This window comes from Eucyclogobius newberryi, unplaced genomic scaffold, assembly GCF_026437365.1.
Source record: "Eucyclogobius newberryi isolate DKJ021-1_F unplaced genomic scaffold, fEucNew1.0.hap1 SCAF_12, whole genome shotgun sequence".
In the NCBI taxonomy this organism is placed as follows: domain Eukaryota; kingdom Metazoa; phylum Chordata; class Actinopteri; order Gobiiformes; family Gobiidae; genus Eucyclogobius; species Eucyclogobius newberryi.
Genome location: NW_027315746.1, coordinates 5,751,113 through 5,776,296, shown reverse-complemented (window position 1 = coordinate 5,776,296; position 25,184 = coordinate 5,751,113). Strand labels below are relative to the sequence as shown.

General features: G+C 43.6%; 3 protein-coding genes, 1 long non-coding RNA gene and 4 other non-coding genes across 8 annotated transcripts; all 8 read right to left on the bottom strand.

Moving 5' to 3' along the window:
• Positions 1-680: 680 nt before the first annotated feature.
• Positions 681-8,854, bottom strand: rabggtb (Rab geranylgeranyltransferase subunit beta). Its single transcript, XM_072440654.1, has 9 exons — positions 8,831-8,854; positions 8,475-8,582; positions 6,907-7,104; positions 5,545-5,650; positions 4,840-4,892; positions 4,656-4,766; positions 3,040-3,165; positions 2,336-2,485; positions 681-1,902 (listed from the first exon to the last, which is right to left on the bottom strand). Exons 1-9 carry the CDS (start codon positions 8,831-8,833, stop codon positions 1,762-1,764), a joined length of 996 nt encoding a protein of 331 aa, XP_072296755.1. The 5' UTR covers positions 8,834-8,854; the 3' UTR covers positions 681-1,761.
• Positions 8,855-9,126: 272 nt separating this feature from the next.
• Positions 9,127-20,054, bottom strand: acadm (acyl-CoA dehydrogenase medium chain). The gene is made up of 12 exons (XM_072440653.1): positions 19,939-20,054; positions 18,799-18,898; positions 15,701-15,798; positions 15,558-15,627; positions 15,378-15,478; positions 13,966-14,046; positions 13,744-13,874; positions 13,070-13,178; positions 12,846-12,986; positions 12,529-12,624; positions 10,985-11,233; positions 9,127-9,682 (listed from the first exon to the last, which is right to left on the bottom strand). Exons 1-12 carry the CDS (start codon positions 19,951-19,953, stop codon positions 9,611-9,613), a joined length of 1,263 nt encoding a protein of 420 aa, XP_072296754.1. The 5' UTR covers positions 19,954-20,054; the 3' UTR covers positions 9,127-9,610.
• Positions 20,055-20,740: 686 nt separating this feature from the next.
• LOC140355789 (small ribosomal subunit protein eS8-like) lies at positions 20,741-21,418 on the bottom strand (the record flags this gene model as incomplete). The annotated part of the gene is made up of 2 exons (XM_072440438.1): positions 20,741-20,892; positions 21,265-21,418. Coding segments are annotated over 2 exons (264 nt in total), but the record flags the coding sequence as incomplete, so codon positions are not given.
• LOC140356952 (small nucleolar RNA SNORA71) lies at positions 20,969-21,090 on the bottom strand. Its single transcript, XR_011926253.1, has one exon. It is a non-coding gene; the product is annotated as a small nucleolar RNA SNORA71 (small nucleolar RNA).
• Positions 21,419-21,476: 58 nt separating the features above from the next.
• Positions 21,477-21,545, bottom strand: LOC140356955 (small nucleolar RNA SNORD38). Its single transcript, XR_011926256.1, has one exon. It is a non-coding gene; the product is annotated as a small nucleolar RNA SNORD38 (small nucleolar RNA).
• Positions 21,546-22,409: 864 nt separating this feature from the next.
• On the bottom strand, positions 22,410-22,477 carry LOC140356953 (small nucleolar RNA SNORD38). Its single transcript, XR_011926254.1, has one exon. It is a non-coding gene; the product is annotated as a small nucleolar RNA SNORD38 (small nucleolar RNA).
• Positions 22,478-22,514: 37 nt separating this feature from the next.
• LOC140355979 (uncharacterized) lies at positions 22,515-23,741 on the bottom strand. Its single transcript, XR_011926047.1, has 3 exons — positions 23,724-23,741; positions 23,178-23,263; positions 22,515-22,615 (listed from the first exon to the last, which is right to left on the bottom strand). It is a non-coding gene; the product is annotated as an uncharacterized lncRNA (long non-coding RNA).
• Positions 22,679-22,787, bottom strand: LOC140356960 (small nucleolar RNA SNORD46). Its single transcript, XR_011926260.1, has one exon. It is a non-coding gene; the product is annotated as a small nucleolar RNA SNORD46 (small nucleolar RNA).
• Positions 23,742-25,184: the final 1,443 nt, after the last annotated feature.

Here is a 25,184-nt window from a genome sequence, read left to right as displayed (position 1 = left end):
CACGCGCTCAATAGAGTAAAAACTTTCCATTATTATTAAACCAGCACATATCGGCCGTCTTTGTCTTTAGATTCATAACTCTGTTCTCTCCTCTTACGTTTGCCTTTTTATGACGAATAATTGAACAAATTGACCAAAATTCGGTTAGTTTTTCATGTTCAATGTCACTCAAATGGGACTTAAATGGGCTCAACGTGCACTTAACGTTTTGAGTAACACTTTTAACTCGCTCAGAAAGTATAATCATTTGGTCGACGTCACAGTCGGACTCACCTGACCCGGGTCCACATGAGACTCGACAGGACAGAGCAAACTCCACCGCTTGGACTCCTCTCGTGACTCCATCGAGTCCTCCATCGAGTCCTCCAGACTCCTCCCTCCCGTGACTCCTCTCGACGACTCCTGTTTACACCATCAACTCGGACCCTGCACCAAAGGTAAACCTCTCCTGCTCCATGTCCTGACTGTGGACGCTGCTCCTGACCTTTAACCCAGTGAAGCGTGGGTCAAATGCAGAGGACAATCACGTGCACCTTGACCTTTAAACACAGCAGCTCAATAGACTTTATTTACATTGACAGTATTTTACATAAATGACGTCACGATGTAGTACAACAGAAAACAGTCAAACACAGACTGACGTTCCAGAGTCGGACTCGTTACAGGAAAAGGACCATCACATGTTCATTGTCTTTAAACGGGTGAGAAACGATGTCATAAGTGTTCAGTTGCATTATTAATGTTCTTGTGACTGCGTGGAACCGCCCTGAAGAAGATGATTAGGAAAACTGCATTTGTGGATTTAGTTTGTCTAAAACAGACCTGGGCAAACTACGGCACGAGGGCCACATACGGCCCGTTTGTCTTTATAATCCGGCCCGCCAAACGTGCCAAGTAATTTTTTTCTTTTTTTTAAAGAAAAGAAAATTAGGCCAGTCCTGGGCATTTGGCCCCCGGCATGTTTTAATCCGGCCCCTAGAAAGATTTTAGTTTCTATTTTTTTAACTGTCTAACATCTGTCTGCACTTGTATCCTTAATAAAGATGACATGAAGTGAATTAAATAATAGATTTAAAAGCTTATATTTGACAGAAAAGTGATATTCTACTTGATATTTAATATATATAGATTTTATTTTTTTCACACCAATGATCACGGGCCGGCCCTCCGCTTCTTGCCTGGATTTAAATATGGCCCTCAGAGGAAAAGAATGGCCCACCCCTGGTTTAAAACCTCGTCCAGCTTCACTTTGCATCCGTGTTACATTTGTCCATAACTGCATCACAACATTGTCATTTAGCGCGAGCGGAATCCAGTCATAACATAAAACATTAACATTAGCTCGTCCTCAACACGCCAACGTTGGCTCGTCTACGACATGCTAACGTTAGCTTGACGCCGTAGCGATCATGATTTGAGACAGAGACGAGTCCGATGACGACTTAAGCACAGCACGGGACACGACACAATCAGAGGAACGTTCAAGGCAAGCGGTTTTTTATGAGGCTCAGAGGGACACGACCTCGTAAACAGGTGAACGTGGCGTGTTTTTGACGTGTTAGCCGCGTTAGCACGTGTTTAAACGCCTGTTATGTGCATCGTATGTCCTTCAACACGTGTAAATCCTTCAGCCTCGTCTGCAAAAGAGTTTCAATGTTTCTGACATATGTTTTTGTCCATGTGTTGCTTGTGTCCACATGTTTTTGGTCCACGTGTCGTTTGTGTCCACATGTTAGCCGTTCGCGTGTCCAGCAGGAGGCGCTAGCTGAGCACGTCGGGCTGCAGGCCTCTCCTCTGCAGCACCTCCTCGGGCATACACAGCACCGGGTTCACAGCCTTCACCGGCTCGTCGCCCAGGAGTGACAGGCCGGCCACTCCGAACAGCGTGTGGAACGGGTCCACCTACAGGACACGCGGGGAAATACACGCAATCAGGACATGTCATGTCACCGTACAGATTTAACACGTATAATGTGTGTAAAGACGGCGACTAACCATTATTTTAGCATTCAACGTGTCTAATAATGATTTCTATTGAACATTGAACACTTTTAAATACAAATAAAAGGTTGACATTTGATGACTGAAGGCTTCTAGAGTGAATATTTATGGACAGAGTGTATTATCAAAGAAAGTCTGAAATTGTTCATCATTTTTGGACGTTTTCATTTAAAAATACAACCGTCTTTGTTATAAAAGCTCTTCTTGTCTTGTGTTGTAGAATCTGTGTGATTACTACCTTTACAACAGTCTTTTCACACAGTTGCAGTAAATAAACGATCTCTTGAGAGTCAGTTACTGTAGCAGGTGTCGCCCTCTGCTGGTCGTCACTCACCATGTCTCCGGGGCGGTCGGCGAAGCCTCCGGTCTCCTCGTCCTGACACGCCAAGATGAACGCCCGGAGTTTGCCTTTGTCGATCCAGTGGATTTTACCGATGATTTTCAGAGATGCCAAAACCCACCACGAGTAGCAGACGTCGGGGAGCTGCGCCGGAGACAAGGAGGGGGAGGAGCTTTTATGTGACCACACCCTCTACACGCCAAGGGAACGCTCTTATAGCACAGGAACATTATTGTAAGTTATGAAAATGTGCATAATGTGTGTAATATTTCTGATCGAATAACAATGCATTTTCTAAGAGAGAAAACTCAAATATATGAGTGGAAAAAGGATGACAGTCAATTTGGGGCAATAAAGCTCAGGGGCAAAACAGAAATTAACTGAACTATGTAAATAAAATATCATTATTGACCCATATTGTGAGCATTTAAAGGGGACGTACGGTGGAAATTCAACTTTTATGAGTTTTTGACCAGGTTTTAATGTGCTTTCTTCATCATCAACTTACTCAAAGTTGTATTTGTGCTTTCACCTAGCCCCTATCTCCGCCCACTGCGCCGGGTCAAACGTGTGGGGTTCAAGAATGTTGCAAAGGCATTTTTAAACAATAAAACTAAATCAAATTAAAACCTTTTGCTTGTTACAGTGAACGGGATTATGTGGTTTTAGAAGCGTTTGGGGCGGTTTGGGGGCGGTACCTTCTCTGGGCGGCCGTTGAGTCCTCCTGAGGGCAGCTGCCTCTCACAGAGCCACCAGCCGAGGAGGTCAGCGTTCACCTGATGCAGCTGCCCGGTCAGGGACAGGAACCCAGTGCAGCAGTAGATCTGAGGGGGAGGAGCACAGGAGGAGGAGCATATGAGGAGGGGGAGGAGCACATGAGGAAGAGGAGGAGCACATGAGGAAGAGGAGGAGCACATGAGAAAGAGGAGGAGCACATGAGAAAGAGGAGCGCAGGAGGAGGAAGAGCGCAGGAGGAAGAGCGCAGGAGAAGGAAGAGCGCAAGAGGAGGAGGAGCACAAGAGGAGGAGGAGCGCAGGAGGAGGAGGAGCACAAGAGGAGGAGGAGCACAAGAGGAGGAGGAGCGCAGGAGGAGGAGGAGCGCAAGAGGAGGAGGAGCACAAGAGGAGGAGGAGCGCAGGAGAAGGAAGAGCGCAAGAGGAGGAGGAGCACAAGAGGAGGAGGAGCGCAGGAGGAGGAGGAGCGCAGGAGGAGGAGGAGCGCAGAATGAGGAGGAGCGCAGGAGGAGGAGCGCAGGAGGAGGAGGAGCGCAGAATGAGGAAGAGCGCAAGAGGAGGAAGAGCGCAGGAGGAGGAGGAGCGCAAGAGGAGGAGGAGCGCAGGAGGAGGAGGAGCGCAAGAGGAGGAGGAGCGCAGAATGAGGAGGAGCGCAGGAGGAGGAGCGCAGGAGGAGGAGGAGCGCAGAATGAGGAGGAGCGCAGAATGAGGAGGAGCGCAGAATGAGGAGGAGCGCAGGAGGAGGAGCACAAGAGGAGGAGGAGCACAAGAGGAGGAAGAGCGCAGGAGGAGGAGGAGCGCAAGAGGAGGAGGAGCGCAGGAGGAGGAGGAGCGCAAGAGGAGGAGGAGCGCAGAATGAGGAGGAGCGCAGGAGGAGGAGCGCAGGAGGAGGAGGAGCGCAGAATGAGGAGGAGCGCAGAATGAGGAGGAGCGCAGAATGAGGAGGAGCGCAGGAGGAGGAGCACAAGAGGAGGAGGAGCACAAGAGGAGGAGGAGCACAAGAGGAGGAGGAGCACAAGAGGAGGAGGAGCGCAAGAGGAGGAGCGCAAGAGGAGGAGCGCAAGAGGAGGAGCGCAGGAGGAGCGCAAGAGGAGGAGGAGGAAAAGTCAGGACAAAAACATGTTTAAAACAGGAATTATTTTTTAATTAAATTGACGGCGAAACATTATTTTTGATAAAGATCATAAATACAGATCCATCTGAGGGAGGCTCACTATCGCCCTCTGTGGGACACAACACACTCATTTTAATGTTATGCACTGCAGAATATGAACATGAACTTTTCTGAGGTAACGCCATGGCAACAACCTCCACGGAGACTCGGGTGACTCGACGTAATTAGTTGTGCTTAAGATACACATAATACACATAATACACATAATACACACTATGCCGACTGTATTTACACTGACTGAGAACAACAACAAATATTTATACAATCATATAATTTCATATTCATACAGTCAAATGAAAAAGCAGTTATTAGTGAAAGATTAAGACTGTGGCTGCATTATCAACACTACTTAGTCATTTCCCCCACAAACAGAATGATTTGGGTCCGATGTTGCTGTGGGACTCACCTGACCAGCGTGAGACTCTGACCCGGGTCGACATCCGAAACCGCCGTCGAAATTCATACACGACAGAACAAACTCCACGGCTTTGTCCACGTTTATGGCGTCCATCTTCCCCTAGAAACACACGACGCGTCACAACACAAGACATCGCTCTGTCAATCCCAACGTCACAACAAACACGACGTACCAGCAGCGCGAGCGTGGCCACGGCGCAGAAGGAAAAACGCGTGTCTATTTCTCCTGATAACGGGACGGAAAGACAAGAAATAACGTTCAGTTTTTGTTTCGCTCGTCTGTACATTTCACTCTGCGGGAAAATACTCGGGCTGCAGCGAGTGATGGACTAAGAGTTACTCGTATGATTGTGTATTTGTGTTTTTGAGCATCGCAGTCGTTATCTGGACGACACAGACTTTAAAAAAACACACAAAAAGACCATTTATGGCAAAGACAGTGGTGTAACTACCGTATTTTCCGGACTATAAGTGGCACATTTTTTCATAGTTTTGGCCGTTGTGCGACTTATACTTATATACTTATACTCCCGAGCGACTTATATGTGATATTATTTGTTATTTTCACACTTGCAACCACATTTCATACCCCAGTGCAACTTATATATGTTTTTTTCTTCTCTATTATGCATTTTTGGGCTTATACTCCGGAAAATCAATAATCAAAATGCCCAAAAAGAATGAACAATTTGGGATTTTAAATCAATAATACACGGTAGTAGTAACTATTCTTTATCTAGAAGCCTTCGGTCGTATTGTTAAAACGTTTATTTGGTCGATGTGTGTATTTAAAGTCGCCTGCTGAAATACTCGCTGGCTGCAGCCCTGACAACGGTGCTTAAAGACAGTTTCTGGATTTGGCGCGTAAAGTGTCTGACCCCACTTGTCTCCGGCGAAGGAGCCGTCGTCCTGCTGCAGCCCCTTCACGTACTCCACCACACGGCCCACGTCCAGCGCGTCCGAGCAGTCGAACAAGCACAGGATCTGAAAGGGGACAGATTATGCTAAATCAGCTTTAATAATGAGCTATCGATCCATTTATGACAGTGTTTCCTCTTCATTTAACTCAAAGTTGTGGTTGGATTGATTCCTGCAGGTTTGAATAATCCTCTATTGTCCTGTAACTGAGGCTCCAGAGCTCAAGTTTTCACCTACCCCCTATCCCCGCCACTTTTCTGTCACGTTTACTCCACGAGAATTGGATTAAACTAAACTAATGCCACCACAATCTGTGTGCAAATCTGTGGGAAACGCTCAAAAGCAATTATTTATACTAAAACTAGTATCAAATCCAATTCAATAATCACAGAAATATAAACAACGCACACATTAATTGCCAAATGTACCAGACCATCTATATAAATATAATCATATTAATAGAATAGTCTAGATTTTTTATCAGAAATAGAGTGAAATCACATGGTACAGGCAAAACCTGGTTTACTGTTTTTGGTACTATTTTTTCCCCATCATCATCATCTCTGGAGTCGGAAGCAAATTGATATTATTATTATTATTATTGTCACAACATCAACAAGAAGAGTATAATTGTGTTTTGGCCAATCATTGCAACACATTTTGAAGCGAAATTGCCACAGAAAATACGACTCTCTTTACCGACTGAAAAAGATTGTAAAAAACAAAACAAAATACATCAGCTGTAATAAATACATTGTAGAAACACTTAGAGGACTAAGTAACATGTTTCATGTGATGGTTAAATATGTGTTTTTGGAACCTACAGACTCCAAAGACAAGACTGAGTCTGAGGAGCTGAACATGTGACTTCATCATAGGACAGTTTTCTGCACTTAAGGACATCAGGAAGATGAAATTCGAATGCATTTTGTTATTGCACTTAATCAAAACATAATTTTAGTAAACTTTTAACACCGACTTTAAGGGATATCATGAATCAGGACGTGTATGGTATCGAGGACCCTGTATCGGGATAGGTATTGTATCGTGAGGTACTAGGCAATACCCAGCCAAAGCCCTAAACGAGTCGTGGACGGCGAGCGGACGTGTCCCGGTGGGCGTGTCGCGGGCTCACCTGCACGGCGCCAAGTGTGTACAGCAGGTGCGGGTCGTAGCGGGCGTGTTGTGTGTGTCGCGGCGGGCGTGTCTTGGCGGGCGTGTTGCGGGCTCACCTGCACGGCGCTGAGTGTGTACAGCAGGTGCGGGTCGTGTTGGGTGTGTCGCGGCGGGCGTGTCGTGGCGGGCGTGTCGCGCGGGCTCACCTGCACGGCGCTGAGTGTGTACAGCAGGTGCGGGTCGTGGCCGATGCTGGCCCCGACGCCGCCGCTCTCGTGCTGACAGGACTTGATGAACTCCACGATCTCGCCGCGGTTCATCCGGTGCAGCTGCCCCATGAGGTCCATCACCGTCAGGCCCCAGTAGATGCCGCTCATCCTCAGGTACTCGGACAGCGTGTACTCCTGGCAACGTGGTGACAAACACTATGTTAGTGAATGTTGTCACAACGTGGTGACAACATTCACTAAATGTTTCTTAAATGCAGGTTTGTGCTGAATTAAGACACATTTTCCCACCAACTCTTATTTTTATTGTCCTGTGTCGTTTTAATTTTTTGCAATGTTTTGTAATTGTCTTATATGTAACCTGCCTAAGGACAAGATGGAAATTAGCATCGGTCAGATATATATATATATAGATATATATATAGATATATATATATAGATATAGATATAGATATATATATATATATATATATATATGTATAATTTACATGTGTTCAATAATACAAACTGTCCCGATGAAATAAATAAATACAACATAAAAAAAATGAAAATTAATAAAATATATTAATAAAATATTAAACATTTAAATAAATTAAAATTTAATTTAATAAGAGGGCTACTGTAAAACTTGAGTGACAGTTGGATTCAACCAATTGCAATGAAGCGTGACCTTTCTGTAGAAGATAATTACTTTCATTACTCCTTGAAGACAATAAAAAGATACTGAGTTCACATTAAATCATCGTGATAAAATCGAAGTCTGGCTCGGTCTAGTCTCTTGGACGAGAGTCCAAACATATTGTGTCAAGATGAACAACTGAAGCTTTTTACTACAATGGAACACTCCTGGACCATTGAAAGATTATATATACAACAAGGGAGTGTCTGCAGAGCCGCGGCGCGCGGCCGAAAAAGCCATGTTATTTTTCTGCCGGCTCCTGAAACTGCGCCGCTATTTGACCGCGTTTAGCGCCGTTTTAGACCGCGGCGGGTTAAGGTTAGGGTTAGGGTTTGGGTTAAAGTTAAGGTTAGGGTTAGCCATGAGGCTATAACGGGCTATAAGGGAAATGCCGCGGTCCCTGAAACTGCGCGGCCATTTGACCGCGCCGCGGCTCTCCAGCCACTGCTCGTATCACAAACAAACATGGAACAGAGAGCCGACACCCTCTAAGATAGCAATAATCATCTTACTTTTGTCTAACGTGTAATTCATTATCAGGATTTCCCAATAATAATATGAGACTACGGTGACCCCAAAAAATTCAAATGTAATCCCACATATTCTAAAAACAAATAAAATACTACATTTTTATTACAATTTATTATTTTTGATTGATGAACTTTCACAAAATCATAAAAAACTAGCTGAACTGTTAAATAAAAACATTTAAAATCAAACAGATGATTTTAATCACAATTGGACCCTTCATATAAGTATAAGGAGGATGTAAACAGAACACTGCAGTTACACTACATAATAATCAGTATCACGAGATTCAATGACACAGACCCAGCCCCAGATGCTAACATCAGTCACATTTACTCACATAATCGTCCTTTTTGGAGCCATAACTCGCGATGTAATCCGCGTGTTTGTCCAGCAGCAGGGTCGACGGGGCATCCGGCTTAATAATCACATCTTTTATTTGAGTGCCCTAAAAAAAACACAGCCAAATGTTCAGGTAAAAGTGACAGCCTCAGTGCTAAAGCTAAATGCTAAAGCTACATACACAGCGCAGATGCTAGCTCCACATTTAACACGTTTTGCATGATTTTAAACAGATTTCAGAATAAATCCAGACCGTAAATACACCGTGAGATACACAGAAGTCAGTTTAATCAGGAATATTCAGAACAGTCCCAAAAACACGTGTTAAAAGCAAATAAACAAGGCAGATGTTACCATTGTGGAGACTTCAGCCTTTAGCTAACCGCTTCTTCTACAGTCACTTCTTTGGCGGTGCAACTGAAATTAGCTCCGCTTAGCGCCACCTGCGGCCGCTGTGGAACTACATCTCCAGCTACTATTTTATGAGCTTCATTAAAAAAAAATTACAAAAAAAAAGTATAATTTGTGGTAAGATATGCACTATTTATATGTATATAAAAGATCTGAGGATAAAAAAATAAAAACGTATTTAATTCCAAACAGACAAATCATTAAGTTGTGTCAAAAATGAGGTCATGTACACACCATAGTTACGGTTAAAAATGTTTTATTTATTCAATTTTTTTTCACATGCTGAATACATAAAAAGCAACTGAATGTCACTTTAAAAATACAGCTTTGATCCGATGCGTGTGATTCGCTGAACTTAGTCATCATTGTTCACTTGAAATCCTTGTTTTTTCACCAAGAACTGTCGTCGCTCTGCATTAGTGGTAAATGTTGTTGCTTCGTCTCGTTCACATTTTAAGCAGCTCAACCGGGTCTAGTCGTTGTACATTCAACCAAATCGCACAAAGAAAACAAAAAGAAAATCTCTACAGCTCATTATTGTACAAGAAGAGTTCAAAGTTATTGGCATTTGCAAGCGGTCGATCCGGGGTGCGTTCGATTTCGTCACGTCAGACTGTTAAGGCAATCATTTTTGTGTTCTAGATAATCTCCAAACGTAGTATTAACAATGTACATATAAATGAGGCAACCATTTCTCTTTATATAAAAATCGATGCAGTGACGTTACTTCTTGTACCGTCCGAGATGTTCACGAGCCACGATCAGTCTCTGGATCTGAGCCGTGCCTTCATAAATCTGCAACAAACACCACGACAAAGTGTTAAGAATAAAGTCTAATGCAGTGTTTCTCAGACGTTTAGCATAAAGGAATCCACCTAAACCAGGTTATATACCAGGTCTACAGGGATGTCTGAAGTAAATAGTGCCAGACCTGCTGCATTAGCACACGATAATAAAGCTATAAAAGAATAACTATATATTAGGCCTTTCCTTCTCAAAACGCTGATCCCACCAAATAATGACATGGTTTTTTAAGTCAGAGGTTAAAAAAGTGCTCTATAAAAGATTAGGATGAACAATATCTATTTTCATACGATTTTGACTTTTTGAAAAAATCTTTTATTAGAAATAAATCCATCTATATTTGTACTTTTTAGTGTAATGGCCGTCTAGCTGAGGCCGATATTTAGTTTTGGTCAACCTGCCGCTTACAAATAATAATAAAGAGCTAATTACATAAATATCACCTTCTACCTTTATTTGAAAGTTTAATTTTACTATTATTATTTTTTAATGTTTATAGTAGTCGTTCCCATGAACTATATACACTCAATCACATTTTACACATCTTAAAAACACAACATATCTAAAATTCTATACATTTGTCCATTTGTCATTTCATCAATACACAATTACATGCAAAATTCAAAAACGATTTACGAGGAATAACATTGCAGTTACCAGTAATATTGAGAACATTAAACATAATACATTGTTAAAAAGGCTTGTATTTCTATTGTGTCCACATTAGGAGTAATGTTTACCAGTCCTGCATCGTTTAAATAACTTAGTTTTGATCGCACTTTTCACAACAAGACAGAGTTCACACTTTAACATTCACTACATCAAAACTAGTACAGGACAAAGAGCAGGACAAAGAGCAGGACTAGAGCAGCAGGACTAGAGCAGCAGGACTAGAGCAGCAGGACTAGAGCAGCAGGACTAGAGCAGCAGGACTAGAGCAGCAGGACTAGAGCAGCAGGACTAGAGCAGCAGGACTAGAGCAGCAGGACTAGAGCAGCAGGACTAGAGCAGCAGGACTAGAGCAGCAGGACTAGAGCAGCAGGACTAGAGCAGCAGGACTAGAGCAGCAGGACTAGAGCAGCAGGACTAGAGCAGCAGGACTAAACCAAGTCCACATCAGAACTAAAATGGGCTCAATCTTTGACCAGACCAGTGTGTGAGCGCCCCCTGCTGGAGCACTTAAGCGTGTAACGTGGCTTGAGAGAAACGCTACTTTTCCGGCGATCGCGTTGAACGTTTCCACTCGCCGCGCCGCTTTACCAGACCCGACGCGTAAACCGCCCCCATCCTCACCTGGTAGATCTTGGCGTCCCTCATGAGCTTCTCCACGGGATAGTCGCTGTTGAACCCGTTGCCCCCGAACACCTGCACGGCGTCGGAGGCCACCTGGTTGGCGATGTCCCCGGCGAAGGCCTTGGCGATGGAGGCGTAGTAGGTGTTGCGCCGGCCCTGGTCCACCTCCCACGCCGAGCGCTGGTACGCCATGCGCGCCAGCTCCACCTTCATCGCCATCTCCGCCAGCAGGAACGACACAGCCTGGTGCTGCGGGACGGAGCGCGGGTTTAGTTTAGTGCCAACGCAAAAACATGTGGCTCTTCTTTTAAACAGAGATGCAGATCGTTTAGAAACCGACGATGGTTTTTGGGCCAACATTTAGAGGTCATTTTGATTGATTTTTTAACTACAACCCAAAAGGAATGACAAAAATGTGTAATTATTGCAAGCGAGTAAACACCAAATGTAGTACTTGTCCCGCAGTTTGAGAAACACTGGTGTAGCGCACAAAAAATAAAAAGTAAATAAAAAAGGGTTTTGTTTATTTGGCAAACACAATAATAATAAAACGAACGGAGCATAAGTCGCACCCGGAGTATAAGTCGCACCCGGAGTATAAGTCGCACCCGGAGTATAAGTCGCACCCGGAGTATAAGTCGCATCGGAGTATAAGTCGCACCAGCCAAAAAATGCATTATACAGAAGAAAAAACATGTATAAGTTGCACTGGAGTATGAAATGCGGTTGCAAGTGTGAAAATAACAAATAATATCACAAATAAGTCGCTCCGGAGTTTAAAGGTGGTATGGATGATTTTTTTCAGCAAATTTTTTATCATATTTCCTCGTGGCGTGGATAAATCATTTGTCCTGCCACGTATCAATCATAAAACGCACCTATCGCTCACCTGCACCGGTTCGTGCCCACGTTTCCACGTGCCTAAGCGCATGGATCTATCATAATATAGTTCCCTCAGTGTACGGGGCAAAATGAAGACGGAGAAAGACAGTTGAGCTGACGCAGAAGTGGACAGAAATCTACGGGAGACGAGAGATGCGATGCGCTCCGTTGCGCTAATAAACAAACGCACGTGTGTGTTGTATCAGTCCGCACGGGGGAGTGGCATGTGCACTTCCGCCTACGTTCTCAAATCGCCGAAAAATCGTCCATACCGCCTTTAAGTATAAGTATAAATATAAGTATAAGTCGTACCCCGGCCAAAACTGCGACTTATCATCCGGAAAATACGGTAAACTGAATTGAACAGTGTAAAAATAACACGTTGAAGTCAATATTTGTTTTCGATTTTACTTAAAATGTACAATATGCTCTATATGATGGAAAAGCTTCTTAGTAAATGTTATATCCGCCAAACAGAAAGCACAATTAGCCCCGCACTTTGGAGTAAACGAACCCTACGCTCAAAATCAGCCAACAATAAACCTGAACCCGACGCTTAACGCTCTGTAAACTCGCTCACAAAATCAAATCTACGTCGTCAAATTTCGTCCGTCATGTCGTCATATTAAACCCTGCACGACTTCAGACGCTTTGGGACAAACCTCAGCGATGACTTTGCCGAACGTCTTCCTCTCCAGAGCGTAGTACGTGGCTTCCTCCAGCGCTCTCTGTGCCAGCCCAGTCGCTCCAGCAGCAACCTCAAAAACACCATGACAGAGAAGCCGTTTAACGTGGGATTACGATGCAGACTAAAGCTTTCACAGCAGTTCTCTACAATAAAATCAGGACAGCACAGGATCGGAAACACTTTTAGCCAATAACGTGGCATTTCCGTCAGTCGTTAGGCCCTTGACCGATGCGTTATACTGACATTACTTCATTAGAAACATCGTAATATGGTCTTTCTTTGTAGACTCACGGGCGGCCGCGTCTTGTCGAACGCCCCCATCGCGATCTTGAAGCCGGCGCCCTCCGCGAGCAGGACGTTCTCCTTGGGGATCCGGACGTCCTCGAACACGATGCCGCGGGTGTCGGAGCAGCGCTGGCCCATGTTCATCTCCTGCAAACACCATGACGCAAATTACGCAACACGTATGAGAGGAAACGCCGAAACCAAAGGCCGCGCTAGTTTGATGGCGTCACCTTTCGGCCCACTTGGATCCCCGGAGTGTCGGCGTCCACGATGAAGCCGGTGAACGCTTTGCCCGCGGAACATTTTGGGTCGAGGTTTGTCCGGGCCAAAAGGAAATACCTGAGCGAGTGAACGGAAAAAGAAGAAACATATTTACCGTTTTCTCTTGTTGTATTCATTGTAATTTCCACAATAAGCTTCATAATTTAGCACATTCTTCTTCCGTCCTCTCCAATCGTTCTAAAAAGCATTGTGGGAAACTAAGCTATACTAGAAGCTTACGGGGGAGTTTAGAGAGCGTGCAACCATCTTCTCAGATTCAGAAAGCGCTCAGTTTCAAATTTACCGGTTTCTATGACGTCAATAGTCTCCGGTGCCGTTTTTAAGTCCATAGACCATCGCCAAACTCTTTTTCAAACACATTTCTGTCATCAAATCCATCTGTGTGCGTTCGTTAGCATGTCCGGGAAGCTAGCTTTTTTCGCTTTTTAAATGTAATTCCGTCTGCTGCCAGTAGATGGAGCGCTTACACCGAATCCTGATGAGAAGAACACTTTCTGAGAGGCATTCTTTCACTTCATACATTATTTTACGTTCTAAATCATGATATGTCAAAGTAATTAAAAAAAAGGTACAGGAGCGCGTTTAAAAGGCTAATGACTAACGAATAACGCGGCGTACAGACCAGTTGGCTTTGCCGCCGTTGGTGATCCACATCTTCTGCCCGTTGACCACGTACTCGTCCCCCATCTTCACGGCTTTGGTTTTGAGCCCGGCCACGTCCGAACCGGCCCCGGGCTCGGTCACGCAGTAGGCCTGAACACAAGCAAGCTATGACGTTTAAAAAGACCGAATCGTTCTCGTGAGCGGAAGAAGGAACGCGATGTGAAACGTGGTCAACACTTACACACATCAAAGGCTCTTCCACCATCCTGCCCAGGTATTTCTTCTTCTGCGCTTCGGTGCCGGCGATAATCACGGGCATTTGCTGCGAGAGAAGAAGAAGAAAAATGCAGTATTGTTAAATCATTCGGATACGTTGGCTTTAGTACGTCACGTTTTATTAATCAGTGCTTGTGAGAGCAAAGTTAAGTTTATGTACAGGTTTGTTAATATTTTGTTTTCTTTCTCGGATAAATCGTTTGGTTGTTTAAATAAGCTAAATTAGTTTGATTATGTTCAGATGTAAATGTGTTACCGTCACTTTAAGAGAGAGAGATGGCGCTATGGAAACAGTCGAGACGGCGTAACAGACGGAGCCAAATGGTTTTCTTACCGTAGTATTCTATTTTTTTGAGAATAGCTTGATTTGATTACCGTATTTTCCGGACTATAAGTCGCACCTTTTTTCATAGTTTTGGCCGGGGTGCAACTTATACTTATTCTCCGGGGCGACTTATGTGATATTATTTGTTATTTTCACACTTACAACTGCATTTCATACTCCAGTACAACTTATGTTTTTTTCTTCTCCATTATGCATTTTTTGGCTGGTGCGACTTATACTCCGGTGCGACTTGAAAGTACACGAGTAAAACCATCGGCAAAAACAAGACGCGGCGCAAATAAGGATCGGAGTAAGAGCCGGTTCTTTCAGTCAACTTAAAATCCACAAGGACAATACGATGACGCCCGAGAGGACAGGCCAGTTTAGTGACATCGTTAGATTGTGATTCTTCTTCTGACAATATTTCCACAAAGCAATAGGAATTGTTGACCTAATTAATCTGTAAATGTCAGACACAAAAGAGTGCAGAAATGTCACTTTACACTTGGAGATTACGCCGGACGTGTCGGTCTTTTTCGAGGCATTTTTAAAAGTTTTAAATCTCAAGCAACAAAATAAAAATTCAAATTTTGCATATCTCCAAAACAAAACAATTTTTCTTGACATCTCCCACCCCGACTGTGACGTTTAACGCAGCCGTTTGCTCCAACACAGACACTTTTCCCTTCCACTAGCTCATGATTTTAGAGCTAAATCTACCACAATATAAAACATAGAAAATAACTATATTTTTGGCTCATTATTTACCGTTTGTACAGCTTTTATGTGTGTATTTTTTGTCGTACGATAAGATTCGAGCTGTGGAGAGTCAAATAAGTGACACAATTGTTAGTCTAATGTGTCATTTGTGAGTTTAATTGTGCCATTTATGCATCGCCGCTCACGTTTTCTTCACCGGACGGTTCTTTACAAAGGCTTTACGGTAGTTTCAATATCATCGTTTAGTGTGACGCTTTCTGGAGCAATATCACGTTCTTGTGTCTTATAAGCGGCGATCCAAACCCCCCCAGAGGTCGGACGTGAGCTCTTACCCCGAGCGAGTTGGCTTCGATGGCCGTCTGGATCCCGGTGCAGCCGAACGCCAGCTCTTCTGTGATGAGGCAGGTGTCGAAGATGGACAGACCCATTCCTCCTGAAAACACCAGCGCGAGAAGTCAGAAACGTGCACGGAGAGAGACTAAGGGCGAGACAAAAACGGGCTAAAAACGCACCGTATTCTTCCCCGATGTGACCGTTGACCAGGCCCAGCTCCCAGGCTTTCTTGATAACGGGGAAAGGATACTGGAAAACAGAAGGAGATTATGGATTTAACCGTACGAAATGTAGAACGGACGAGAGGTCAGATCGCGCTCACCTCTCCGGTCTTGTCGTAGCCGGCCGCCACCGGGACGATTTCTTCACGGGCAAATTTACGGGCGAGAAGCTGGAACTCTTTCTGCTGCTCGCTCAGTTCTGTGGAGCCACGACAAAAAAAACTACGGTCACCAGACGAGTGAGGACGAATGTGTGGACGAATGTGTGGACGAATGTGTGGACGAATGTGTAGACGAATGTGTAGACGAATGTGTAGACGAATGTGTAGACGAATGTGTAGACGAATGTGTAGACGAATGTGTAGACGAATGTGTGGACGAATGTGTGGACGAATGTGTGGACGAATGTGTGGACGAGTGTGTGGACGAGTGTGTGGACGAATGAGGACGAATGAGGACGAATGAGGACGAGTGTGTGGACGAGTGTGTGGACGAATGTGTGGACGAATGTGTGGACGAATGTGTGGACGAATGTGTGGACGAGTGTGTGGACGAGTGTGTGGACGAGTGTGTGGACGAATGAGGACGAATGAGGACGAATGAGGACGAGTGTGTGGACGAGTGTGTGGACGAGTGTGTGGACGAGTGTGTGGACGAATGTGTGGACGAATGTGTGGACGAATGTGTGGACGAGTGTGTGGACGAGTGTGTGGACGAGTGTGTGGACGAGTGTGTGGACGAGTGTGTGGACGAGTGTGTGGACGAATGTGTGGACGAATGTGTGGACGAGTGTGTGGACGAGTGTGTGGACGAGTGTGTGGACGAATGTGTGGACGAATGTGTGGACGAATGTGTGGACGAATGTGTGGACGAATGTGTAGACGAATGTGTGGACGAATGTGTGGACGAATGTGTGGACGAATGTGTGGACGAGTGTGTGGACGAGTGTGTGGACGAGTGTGTGGACGAGTGTGTGGACGAATGAGGACGAATGAGGACGAATGTGTGGACGAGTGTGTGGACGAGTGTGTGGACGAATGTGTGGACGAATGTGTGGACGAATGTGTGGACGAATGTGTGGACGAATGTGTGGACGAATGTGTGGACGAATGAGGACGAATGAGGACGAGTGTGTGGACGAGTGTGTGGACGAATGTGTGGACGAGTGTGTGGACGAATGTGTGGACGAATGTGTGGACGAATGTGTGGACGAATGTGTGGACGAATGTGTGGACGAGTGTGTGGACGAGTGTGTGGACGAGTGTGTGGACGAGTGTGTGGACGAATGTGTGGACGAATGTGTGGACGAATGTGTGGACGAGTGTGAGGACGAATGTGTGGACGAATGTGTGGACGAATGTGTGGACGAATGTGTGGACGAATGTGTGGACGAATGTGTGGACGAATGTGTGGACGAGTGTGTGGACGAGTGTGTGGACGAGTGTGTGGACGAATGAGGACGAATGAGGACGAATGTGTGGACGAGTGTGTGGACGAATGTGTGGACGAGTGTGTGGACGAATGTGTGGACGAATGTGTGGACGAGTGTGTGGACGAGTGTGTGGACGAGTGTGTGGACGAGTGTGTGGACGAGTGTGTGGACGAATGTGTGGACGAGTGTGTGGACGAGTGTGTGGACGAGTGTGTGGACGAATGTGTAGACGAATGTGTAGACGAATGTGTAGACGAATGTGTGGACGAATGTGTGGACGAATGTGTGGACGAGTGTGTGGACGAGTGTGTGGACGAGTGTGTGGACGAGTGTGTGGACGAGTGTGAGGACGAGTGTGTGGACGAGTGTGGACGAGTGTGTGGACGAGTGTGTGGACGAGTGTGTGGACGAGTGTGTGGACGAGTGTGTGGACGAGTGTGTGGACGAATGTGTGGACGAGTGTGTGGACGAATGTGTGGACGAGTGTGTGGACGAGTGTGTGGACGAGTGTGTGGACGAGTGTGTGGACGAGTGTGTGGACGAGTGTGTGGACGAATGTGTGGACGAATGTGTGGACGAATGTGTGAACGAATGTGTGGACGAGTGTGTGGACGAGTGTGTGGACGAGTGTGTGGACGAGTGTGTGGACGAATGTGTGGACCAATGTGTGGACCAATGTGTGGACCAATGTGTGGACCAATGTGTGGACCAATGAGGACGAATGAGGACGAATGTGTGGACCAATGAGGACCAATGTGGACAGCAGAGCGACTTCCACAAACACGTCGGACTTTAAGGTCACAGCAGCTTGAGTCGATTATGGTAGAATTGTGATAATGTTTTTATTTTAATCACACAAATTCTAAAACGTTAGGAACAGTTCGACAAGTCAAACTAAATCCTCACAAGCTGCTGCTCCTTTTCTTATTCATCAAAACTAAACATATGTCTAATTATTTCATATAAAACACAGCAGCACTGTAAGTTTAGAGGTGGAGGAGGGTTTTCAGTTTTAGAGCGTATTGAATGCTCCACAGTGCGGCATTAAATCTTTACATTTACTGAATCGCAGATATTTTTTGTGGTAGTAGTAGTTTAAAAACATGTATTCATATCGTCAGCTGCTCGCCACTCCACAGATCCGACCCGTGACATGGCCTGGTGGAGTCTCCAATGTTTGTGACATGTTTAATGCCACAATGTGGAACACAACAGCTCCATGGAGACGAGCAGAAAAACCTTACACAGTGTACCACAATATCACAACAATTTACACAGAAAAAAACTAACAAAAGTGCAGATCTTATTCAGGATTTGAGTAGGTTTAATTATTTAATTTGTGTGTTGAGCAGTGGAGTTTTGAGCAGTGGAGTTTTGAGCAGTGGAGTTTTGAGCAGGCTTAGGCCCGGACAGCTCTCACTGGAATCTTAAAAGGCCCATTTAAACCTGACGTCATCCGATTGTCACACTTCCACTGAGGTCAATGTTAAAAAAAGAAAACACAAGCTGAAAGCGATCGCGTTGATGAAGAGAGCGAATCATGAATCTGCCCTTTACAGATAAATTCACCGTCTCATAGTATTTTTCGGTACGAATGTTGCAATTGTTGTTTTAGGACGGATCCCAGAGATGTTGAAACGTTTGGCCAGTTTCACGTCATCGTCTCTTTCATCTGCAAGGCTGGACTTTAGAGAGTCTTCAGTCGATTACAGCTCTGGTCTTTTGAGAATGTATGAAGGTGAATACAGTGTTTAGACTGGAGCTCACCAAAGGAGAATCCCCCGGCTGGAGCAGGATCTGTGGCGTTAGCAGCCGCTGCACTCGTGCCCTGCAGACGCACGCCGCAGCGCAGCGAGGCTCTGATCAACTGCAAAGAGACAGGACGTATACAAGCAGTTCAATGGTGTATTCAACGCTTCAGAAGTCTTTGATTGTGAAAGTCAAAGGTCAAAAGACCCTTTAAAACGCTGTGCTCAAAAAGTGAAGTCGAACACAATTTCAACAACATTAACAGACATCAGCTCTAAACAGTCGTTAATAATGTCTTTTTATGACGATAAATAAGCTTGTGGTGAATTTCCAGACAAGAAATGTCAGTTACTTTGATCGTTTCCATCTTTATGGCATGGAAAAGCAAACTTTAAAGGCAATAAAGGCATTTTTTTTAATTCTAATTCATGCTAAAATATGTAATAGATCTGTAGATAAAATTAAAAACTATAGTGGGGGAGTCAACAAGTATTTGTCCTGTAAAGCCCAAAAATAAAGATTTTGCCTAAATGATCGGAATCAATTATAATCTCCTTTTAAATGATGTAAAATACAGTAGTAAATGTGTTTAAAGCAGCTCTGGCATCACTCACGTTTCATGAGCAAAATCCTCCTTGCTTTTTCATTATTTTGTGATATTCTGGAGATAAACACAAGTGTCTTCATTCTATTCCACTTAAACTTGTTTAGGAGGAACTATTGTTACACAGATAATGCTAATTCTTTATATAAAACGTTAACAGAACAAGGACATTAAGCAGTTTGGACCATATAAAATCATAATAATCCACAGTCTTTTGTAGATGTTTAATGACTGAACTTGATCATAAACAAGGGCGAAATGTAACGTCAGGTTAAGGTGAAAAGAGGTCACGACAACACGCGCTGTTTATAGACGCCGCGCCTCGATTACAAACTACTAACTTTATGAAAATGCTCCAAATGCAACATGTGAATATTGATAATAACAAGAGAAGATCAAATGTGCAAGAAACGTTAGCATTTTGTTGCGTGAAGCTAGCACGGCTCCAGTGTTTACGTCACAACTGCAGCTACGTTGACAAATTGACAACTATTTGGATTTAATGAGGTTTAAAAGACCTAAAATGATATAAATGCGTGTGTGGTCAGGCTTACCTTGTTCATCAGCATGTTTTCTGAGAGGACAGAGCGAGAAATGACCCGATATAAGTGACCAACGCCACCTTTGTCCTACATATGACGAAACATGCGCTCAGCCAATCAGAGGCAGGCATTCGGTCACGTGGCGCAAACCAGGAAGTAGTGTTTCATAACATAACAAAAATATAAAAACGATATAAAAACGAATTTAGAAACGTCGTGTAATGTATTTATTCATCTAAAAAATATTGAAAATTTATGCCCGAACGAAAAAAATGGCTTATAGAGAGCAATTTAGAGACCAGCTAAACTAAATTAAAATATAAAAGTGACTTTGATCATAATATACTTTGAAGTTTAAACATAGTTTTGATTTTCTGAAATTACTCTGGTTTCTAGGCTGAGCTGATAACCAATAAGAATATTAAAACTGTATTTTTCATGCAGATATTCTTTTCATGTGTTTTATGGCAGTTTGTATCAGTTACATTTACAGCACTTAAGACTTAAGGTTTAAATAACCCAGAAGACGTTTCACTTAAAATTTCCTTTTCCAATTCAGTTTACCTCCATCTTAAATTTGCCTCCTGCTGTTTATGCTTAATTGACGCAGCAAAATCTGAGAATGATTGAACAGAATCAAAGACCCTGTGTTCAGAACAAGTGTCACTTTAATCCATTACCAATATTGGTTTTATTCATCCAGCCACTTTATTCTGATAAATTTGTTTCTTTATAGCAAAGATTAATTACCAATCGATTCTTTGCAATAAATTGTGGTTCAGTTTGTGCAGTTCAATGACAGACGAGACAGGACTGGGACGAGAGGATTTTATTGTCGTATCAAACTTCTGTACATCTATTTGCCCTTTTTGGCCTTGATCTTCCTCAGGTAAAACTCGAGCTCTTTTCCCTCCAGGACGTATCCGTCTGCTCTGCCGCACTGGCCCGGTCTGGAGGCGATGCACGCTGCAACAAGACCACAGGGTTAGTCCAGGTGAACATGAACAGTTACATCTGTGACAATGTTCAGATTAATGTATAATGTGCGAGTGCCACAGGGTGTAAAGGCCCAGATCCCTCACACACAGGGAAAGGCTCTCAGGTTCATGTTCCTGTATTATCAATGACCTGGAGACAAACTCCACAGACACTTTCGATACAGGGTCAGTTATTTCAACAAGTATGTTCTTCTGTTTCAAGGACAAACTGATCCACAGGGTAAATAATACAAAGAATCACCTGCTCAAAGTTAACATGCAAATATGTCATGAAAGTGTTTAATAATCAGCTCATTCTTGGATTAAAAGAGTTAAATTGTGATGAGTTTGAGGGTCTCACCGAGCAGCTTTCCCTGCTGGAACTGCTCCTCTAAGAGCGTGCTGATCTTGGCCGTCTTTTTGCGCTCGTCGTATTTCTTCTGCGTCTTCTTCGACCTCTTCTTATTCAGAACCTCCTCCTCTTCGGGAGTCTGTGCGACAGAGAAAAACACGTGTCATTTGCCTTTGAGCGCGATCGTTTCGGGCAATGACGTTAGACAAAACGTCTAAGTCTTTCTCAGAGTCACGATTATCACCACTTTCATTCAGTAGCAGAACTGGACAAAGATATCCTCACAGAAAGACAAGTTTAACGAGCCATGTTACCATTTGCAGCTCACGTTTTATGGAAAGTATAATTAAAAAAAAAAAAACACACGATTGGCACAAAAAAAAGTCTGCAGCAAATGTAGAAACCAACTGATGAACAAAGTAGGTTTTTATACAAAGACAGTTTACGGTATTCCTTCTTTTAGCTATAAAAAAAAAAAAAAAAATGGCTAGAAAAGAGGCGTAGTGGGCCTCGTACCACTGTCTGTAGGGCATGGAGTCCACCAGCACGATGCAGTTCTTCACCAGCGTCTTGGTACGGACCAGCTCGTTGTTGGAGGCGTTGTAGACCACGTCGATGATCCTGGTTTTGCGCATGCAGCCTGGCAACAAAACACACACAAGCACGTCAGTATGACATGACCCCGAACAGGAAGTCAAACGGGGCGGGGCCAAACATTCTGGTCAATAATATCGCTCTTAAATCATTTAAAAAGGCTTCTCCAAATACTTTACAGAAAAATATTCCCTTAAATTGTACAAAAAAAAAAAAAAAATCTCTGGGAAAGTTTAAATCTTGAGAAAAAACATTTAACTGTAGCTTTTTCTCTAAAGATTTAAACTTTCCCACTGCTTTTAAGCACAATTTAAGTCACTGTTTCAATGTCAAGTTAAAATGTAGTCGAGAAACACGGTTTAATGACTGAAGAATAATATTTAAAAAAACAGAACGTTTGCATCGTTCTTAAAAAAACAAGTCAATTAGACTTTTATATTACTTGTTCCTCTTTCCATCTGCAGAAAAGTAGTTTAAACATTTATCTTCATCTAAACGTTGAATACTAAACTACTAAAATCAACACTAGTCTGATGTGGCTCAATCGTAAGCGTGGGATGTTTCTCAGAGTCACGTTGTCGTCACATACATTCAGTAGCAGAACTGGACGAAGTTATCTTCATCGAAACAGAACCTGAATCATAACGCTCGTTTCCATGGCGACTTACACTGAGCCCCAAGAGAAGTTCCCGACATTAAGCCTCAGAGCTCTGTACTTCTTGTTGCCACCGCGGACCCTCACGGTGTGGATACGGCGAGGTCCGAGCTGGAAATACAGTCGTTAATGACAAATCAAACTTTCATAAACGAGTGTTTGGATGTTTTTAATTGCATGTCAGAGTAACTATGACATGTCCTGACATCGGCAAGTCCCAAACTTTGAACCAAAACGGCTCAAAAGAGGACAAACCTAAGGCATAGTTTTCATCACTCACGTTGCCACAAAAGGCCAAATCCACACGGCAGCTTCGATTAATTTACTATAATGCCACTTGAAGCTCATTTAAACACTAAATGTGACAAAGTTTGAGCACAAATCATATTAATCTGACTTCTAAAGCGCCGAAATCCACAATTTTACCAATGGAAAAGACGAGAACGGAACCATTAAACATCTGCCGTGAAGTGAAGTAGTAACACATGGTCGTATTTAGTGGATGAATGCATTACAATGTCAATATTACCACTTTTAGGATACAGAATAGTGACTAATTTGGCATAGAATGACAAATGCTGGTTGTGTCCGGTTCTTTTCTGCACGTGTGGAGGTAGAGGACCTGCAGTGTTTGACCACAGCCTCTGGAAACACGTGTTAAAGGTCCTCTCACCTTGGTGTTCGCGGGAGGCCTGCCCAGCTCATACTCTCTCTTTTTGTGGTAAGGCTTGCGTTTGTGCCAGTTGTCTCTGGAGATACCTGAGAGACAAAACACACTTTAACACACGTTTTTAATCACAGTATCTTCCATCAAACACGTGAGTGAGATGCTTAAGGATCAGTTCTCCAAGGTTTGTTGTCCGCATTGGGAATCGGAGTAAATAAGAGTCATCATTTTCACTCAAGCGTCAGATTAAAAACGTAATAAAGCAATTTTAGACTGAATTACACAAATAAAGCTGATTATATTTTCATTTCAGTGGCAAAAACAAACTCCAACAGCGACACGGAGAATGCAGCATGGCAAACCTCGTGTCAGGCTAGCGGCTAATGCTAACAACTAAATGGCTTAAACTGGCAGAATTGTAACGTAAAATTGGACAAAGAGAATTAAGACGTGGCGACACAACTGCAGCTGTTACGGACACTGACACTACGACAACTTTAATTGGGTTTAAAAGACGTAAAATGATATAAATACGTGTGTGATCAGGCTTACCTTGTTTTTCAGCATGTTTGCAGAGGACAGAGCGAGAAATGACCCAACGCCACCTTTGTACATGTGACGAAACGTGCGCTCGGCCAATCAGAGGCAGGCATTTGGTCACGTGGCGCATGCCCGGAAGATTTTTTTTTTTCAACCTTAAAATGAAACAAATTTAATTTCCTCGTATATTTATTCATCTACAACTAAAGACAAAATATTAAAAGCATACTTTATGCCAAATGAGAAAACGGCTTTGGGAGCAACTTATAATGGCTAAAATATATATAGAATACAAACCTCACTTTATAAACTTAAACCCAAATAAAATGTGACATTTAGTCTTGAATGTCGGTGTAATCCCTCATTCGTCCAGGCGTGTTCCATAGTAGAAAAAGCTTCAGTTGTAGTCATCTGGACTCAGTTAGAAAAAATAGACGTTTCGACTCTCATCCAAGAGTCATTGTCAATAACAGAATTTAGATCGAGAACTCCGATATTAATACTGTTCTGTGGTAAGACCCGCCCATTGGGAGGAGCCTTCCTGAAGTAGAAAGAGTTGTTTGTTTCAACAGAAACTCCCCCCTTGTATCCACCGAGCTAGCCTATTCAGAATTTTAATGGCCTATTAGAATCCTCTTTGTCTTTGTGAGACCCTGGCTCAACCCCCTGAGTACCTGATTAGCATCTAAGTGTCCTGGTCCTGGTCCTCTACCTTTCCAGGGGTTCAGTATCCCATTATAAATAACAGGAAGATTAAACCTTAGCCCTCCATTTCTGTTTAAAGAAGGTCTTTCTTTTTTAACAAAAATAGCTTGACTCCTCTTTCAAACCATCTTTTCTCCTGCTTAAAACCTTCACCTCACCGTCTTCAAACGAGTGATTAGAGGCTTCAAGATGGAGATGCACAGCACTCTGAGGTCCTGAACTAGTATTTCTTCTGTGCTGATAAAGCCTCTTGTGTAGAGGCTGTTTCGTCTCACCTATGTAACGTTCTTTACAGCTTTCTTCACTGCATTGGATCGAATAAACTACATTGCTCTGTTTTTGAGTCGGCAACTTGTCCTTAGGGTGAACCAGTTTTTGTCTTAAAGTGTTTCCTGGTTTAAAATAAACAGGGACTTCGTGTTGTCTAAAAATTCTCTGCAGTTTTTTCCGACAGGCCAGACACATAAGGGATAGAAACACCCTTCCTTCTCTGTTCAGTTTCCCTTTTGTCCTGCTTCTTGGTTCTCTTCACTCTGTTGAGAGCCCAAGCGGGGTAACCACAGGCTGAGAGGGCATTTCGGACATGTTTTTCCTCTTTCTTCTTGCCCTCTGAGCTGGTGGGCACACCTTGAGCTCTGTGTTGTAAGGTTCTGATCACTCCCAGCTTGTGCTGTAGTGGGTGGTTGGAACCAAAGAGCAGATACTGGTCCGTGTGTGTAGGTTTCCTATATACTTCTATTTGGAGTTTCCCGTCCTCTCCTCTGATCG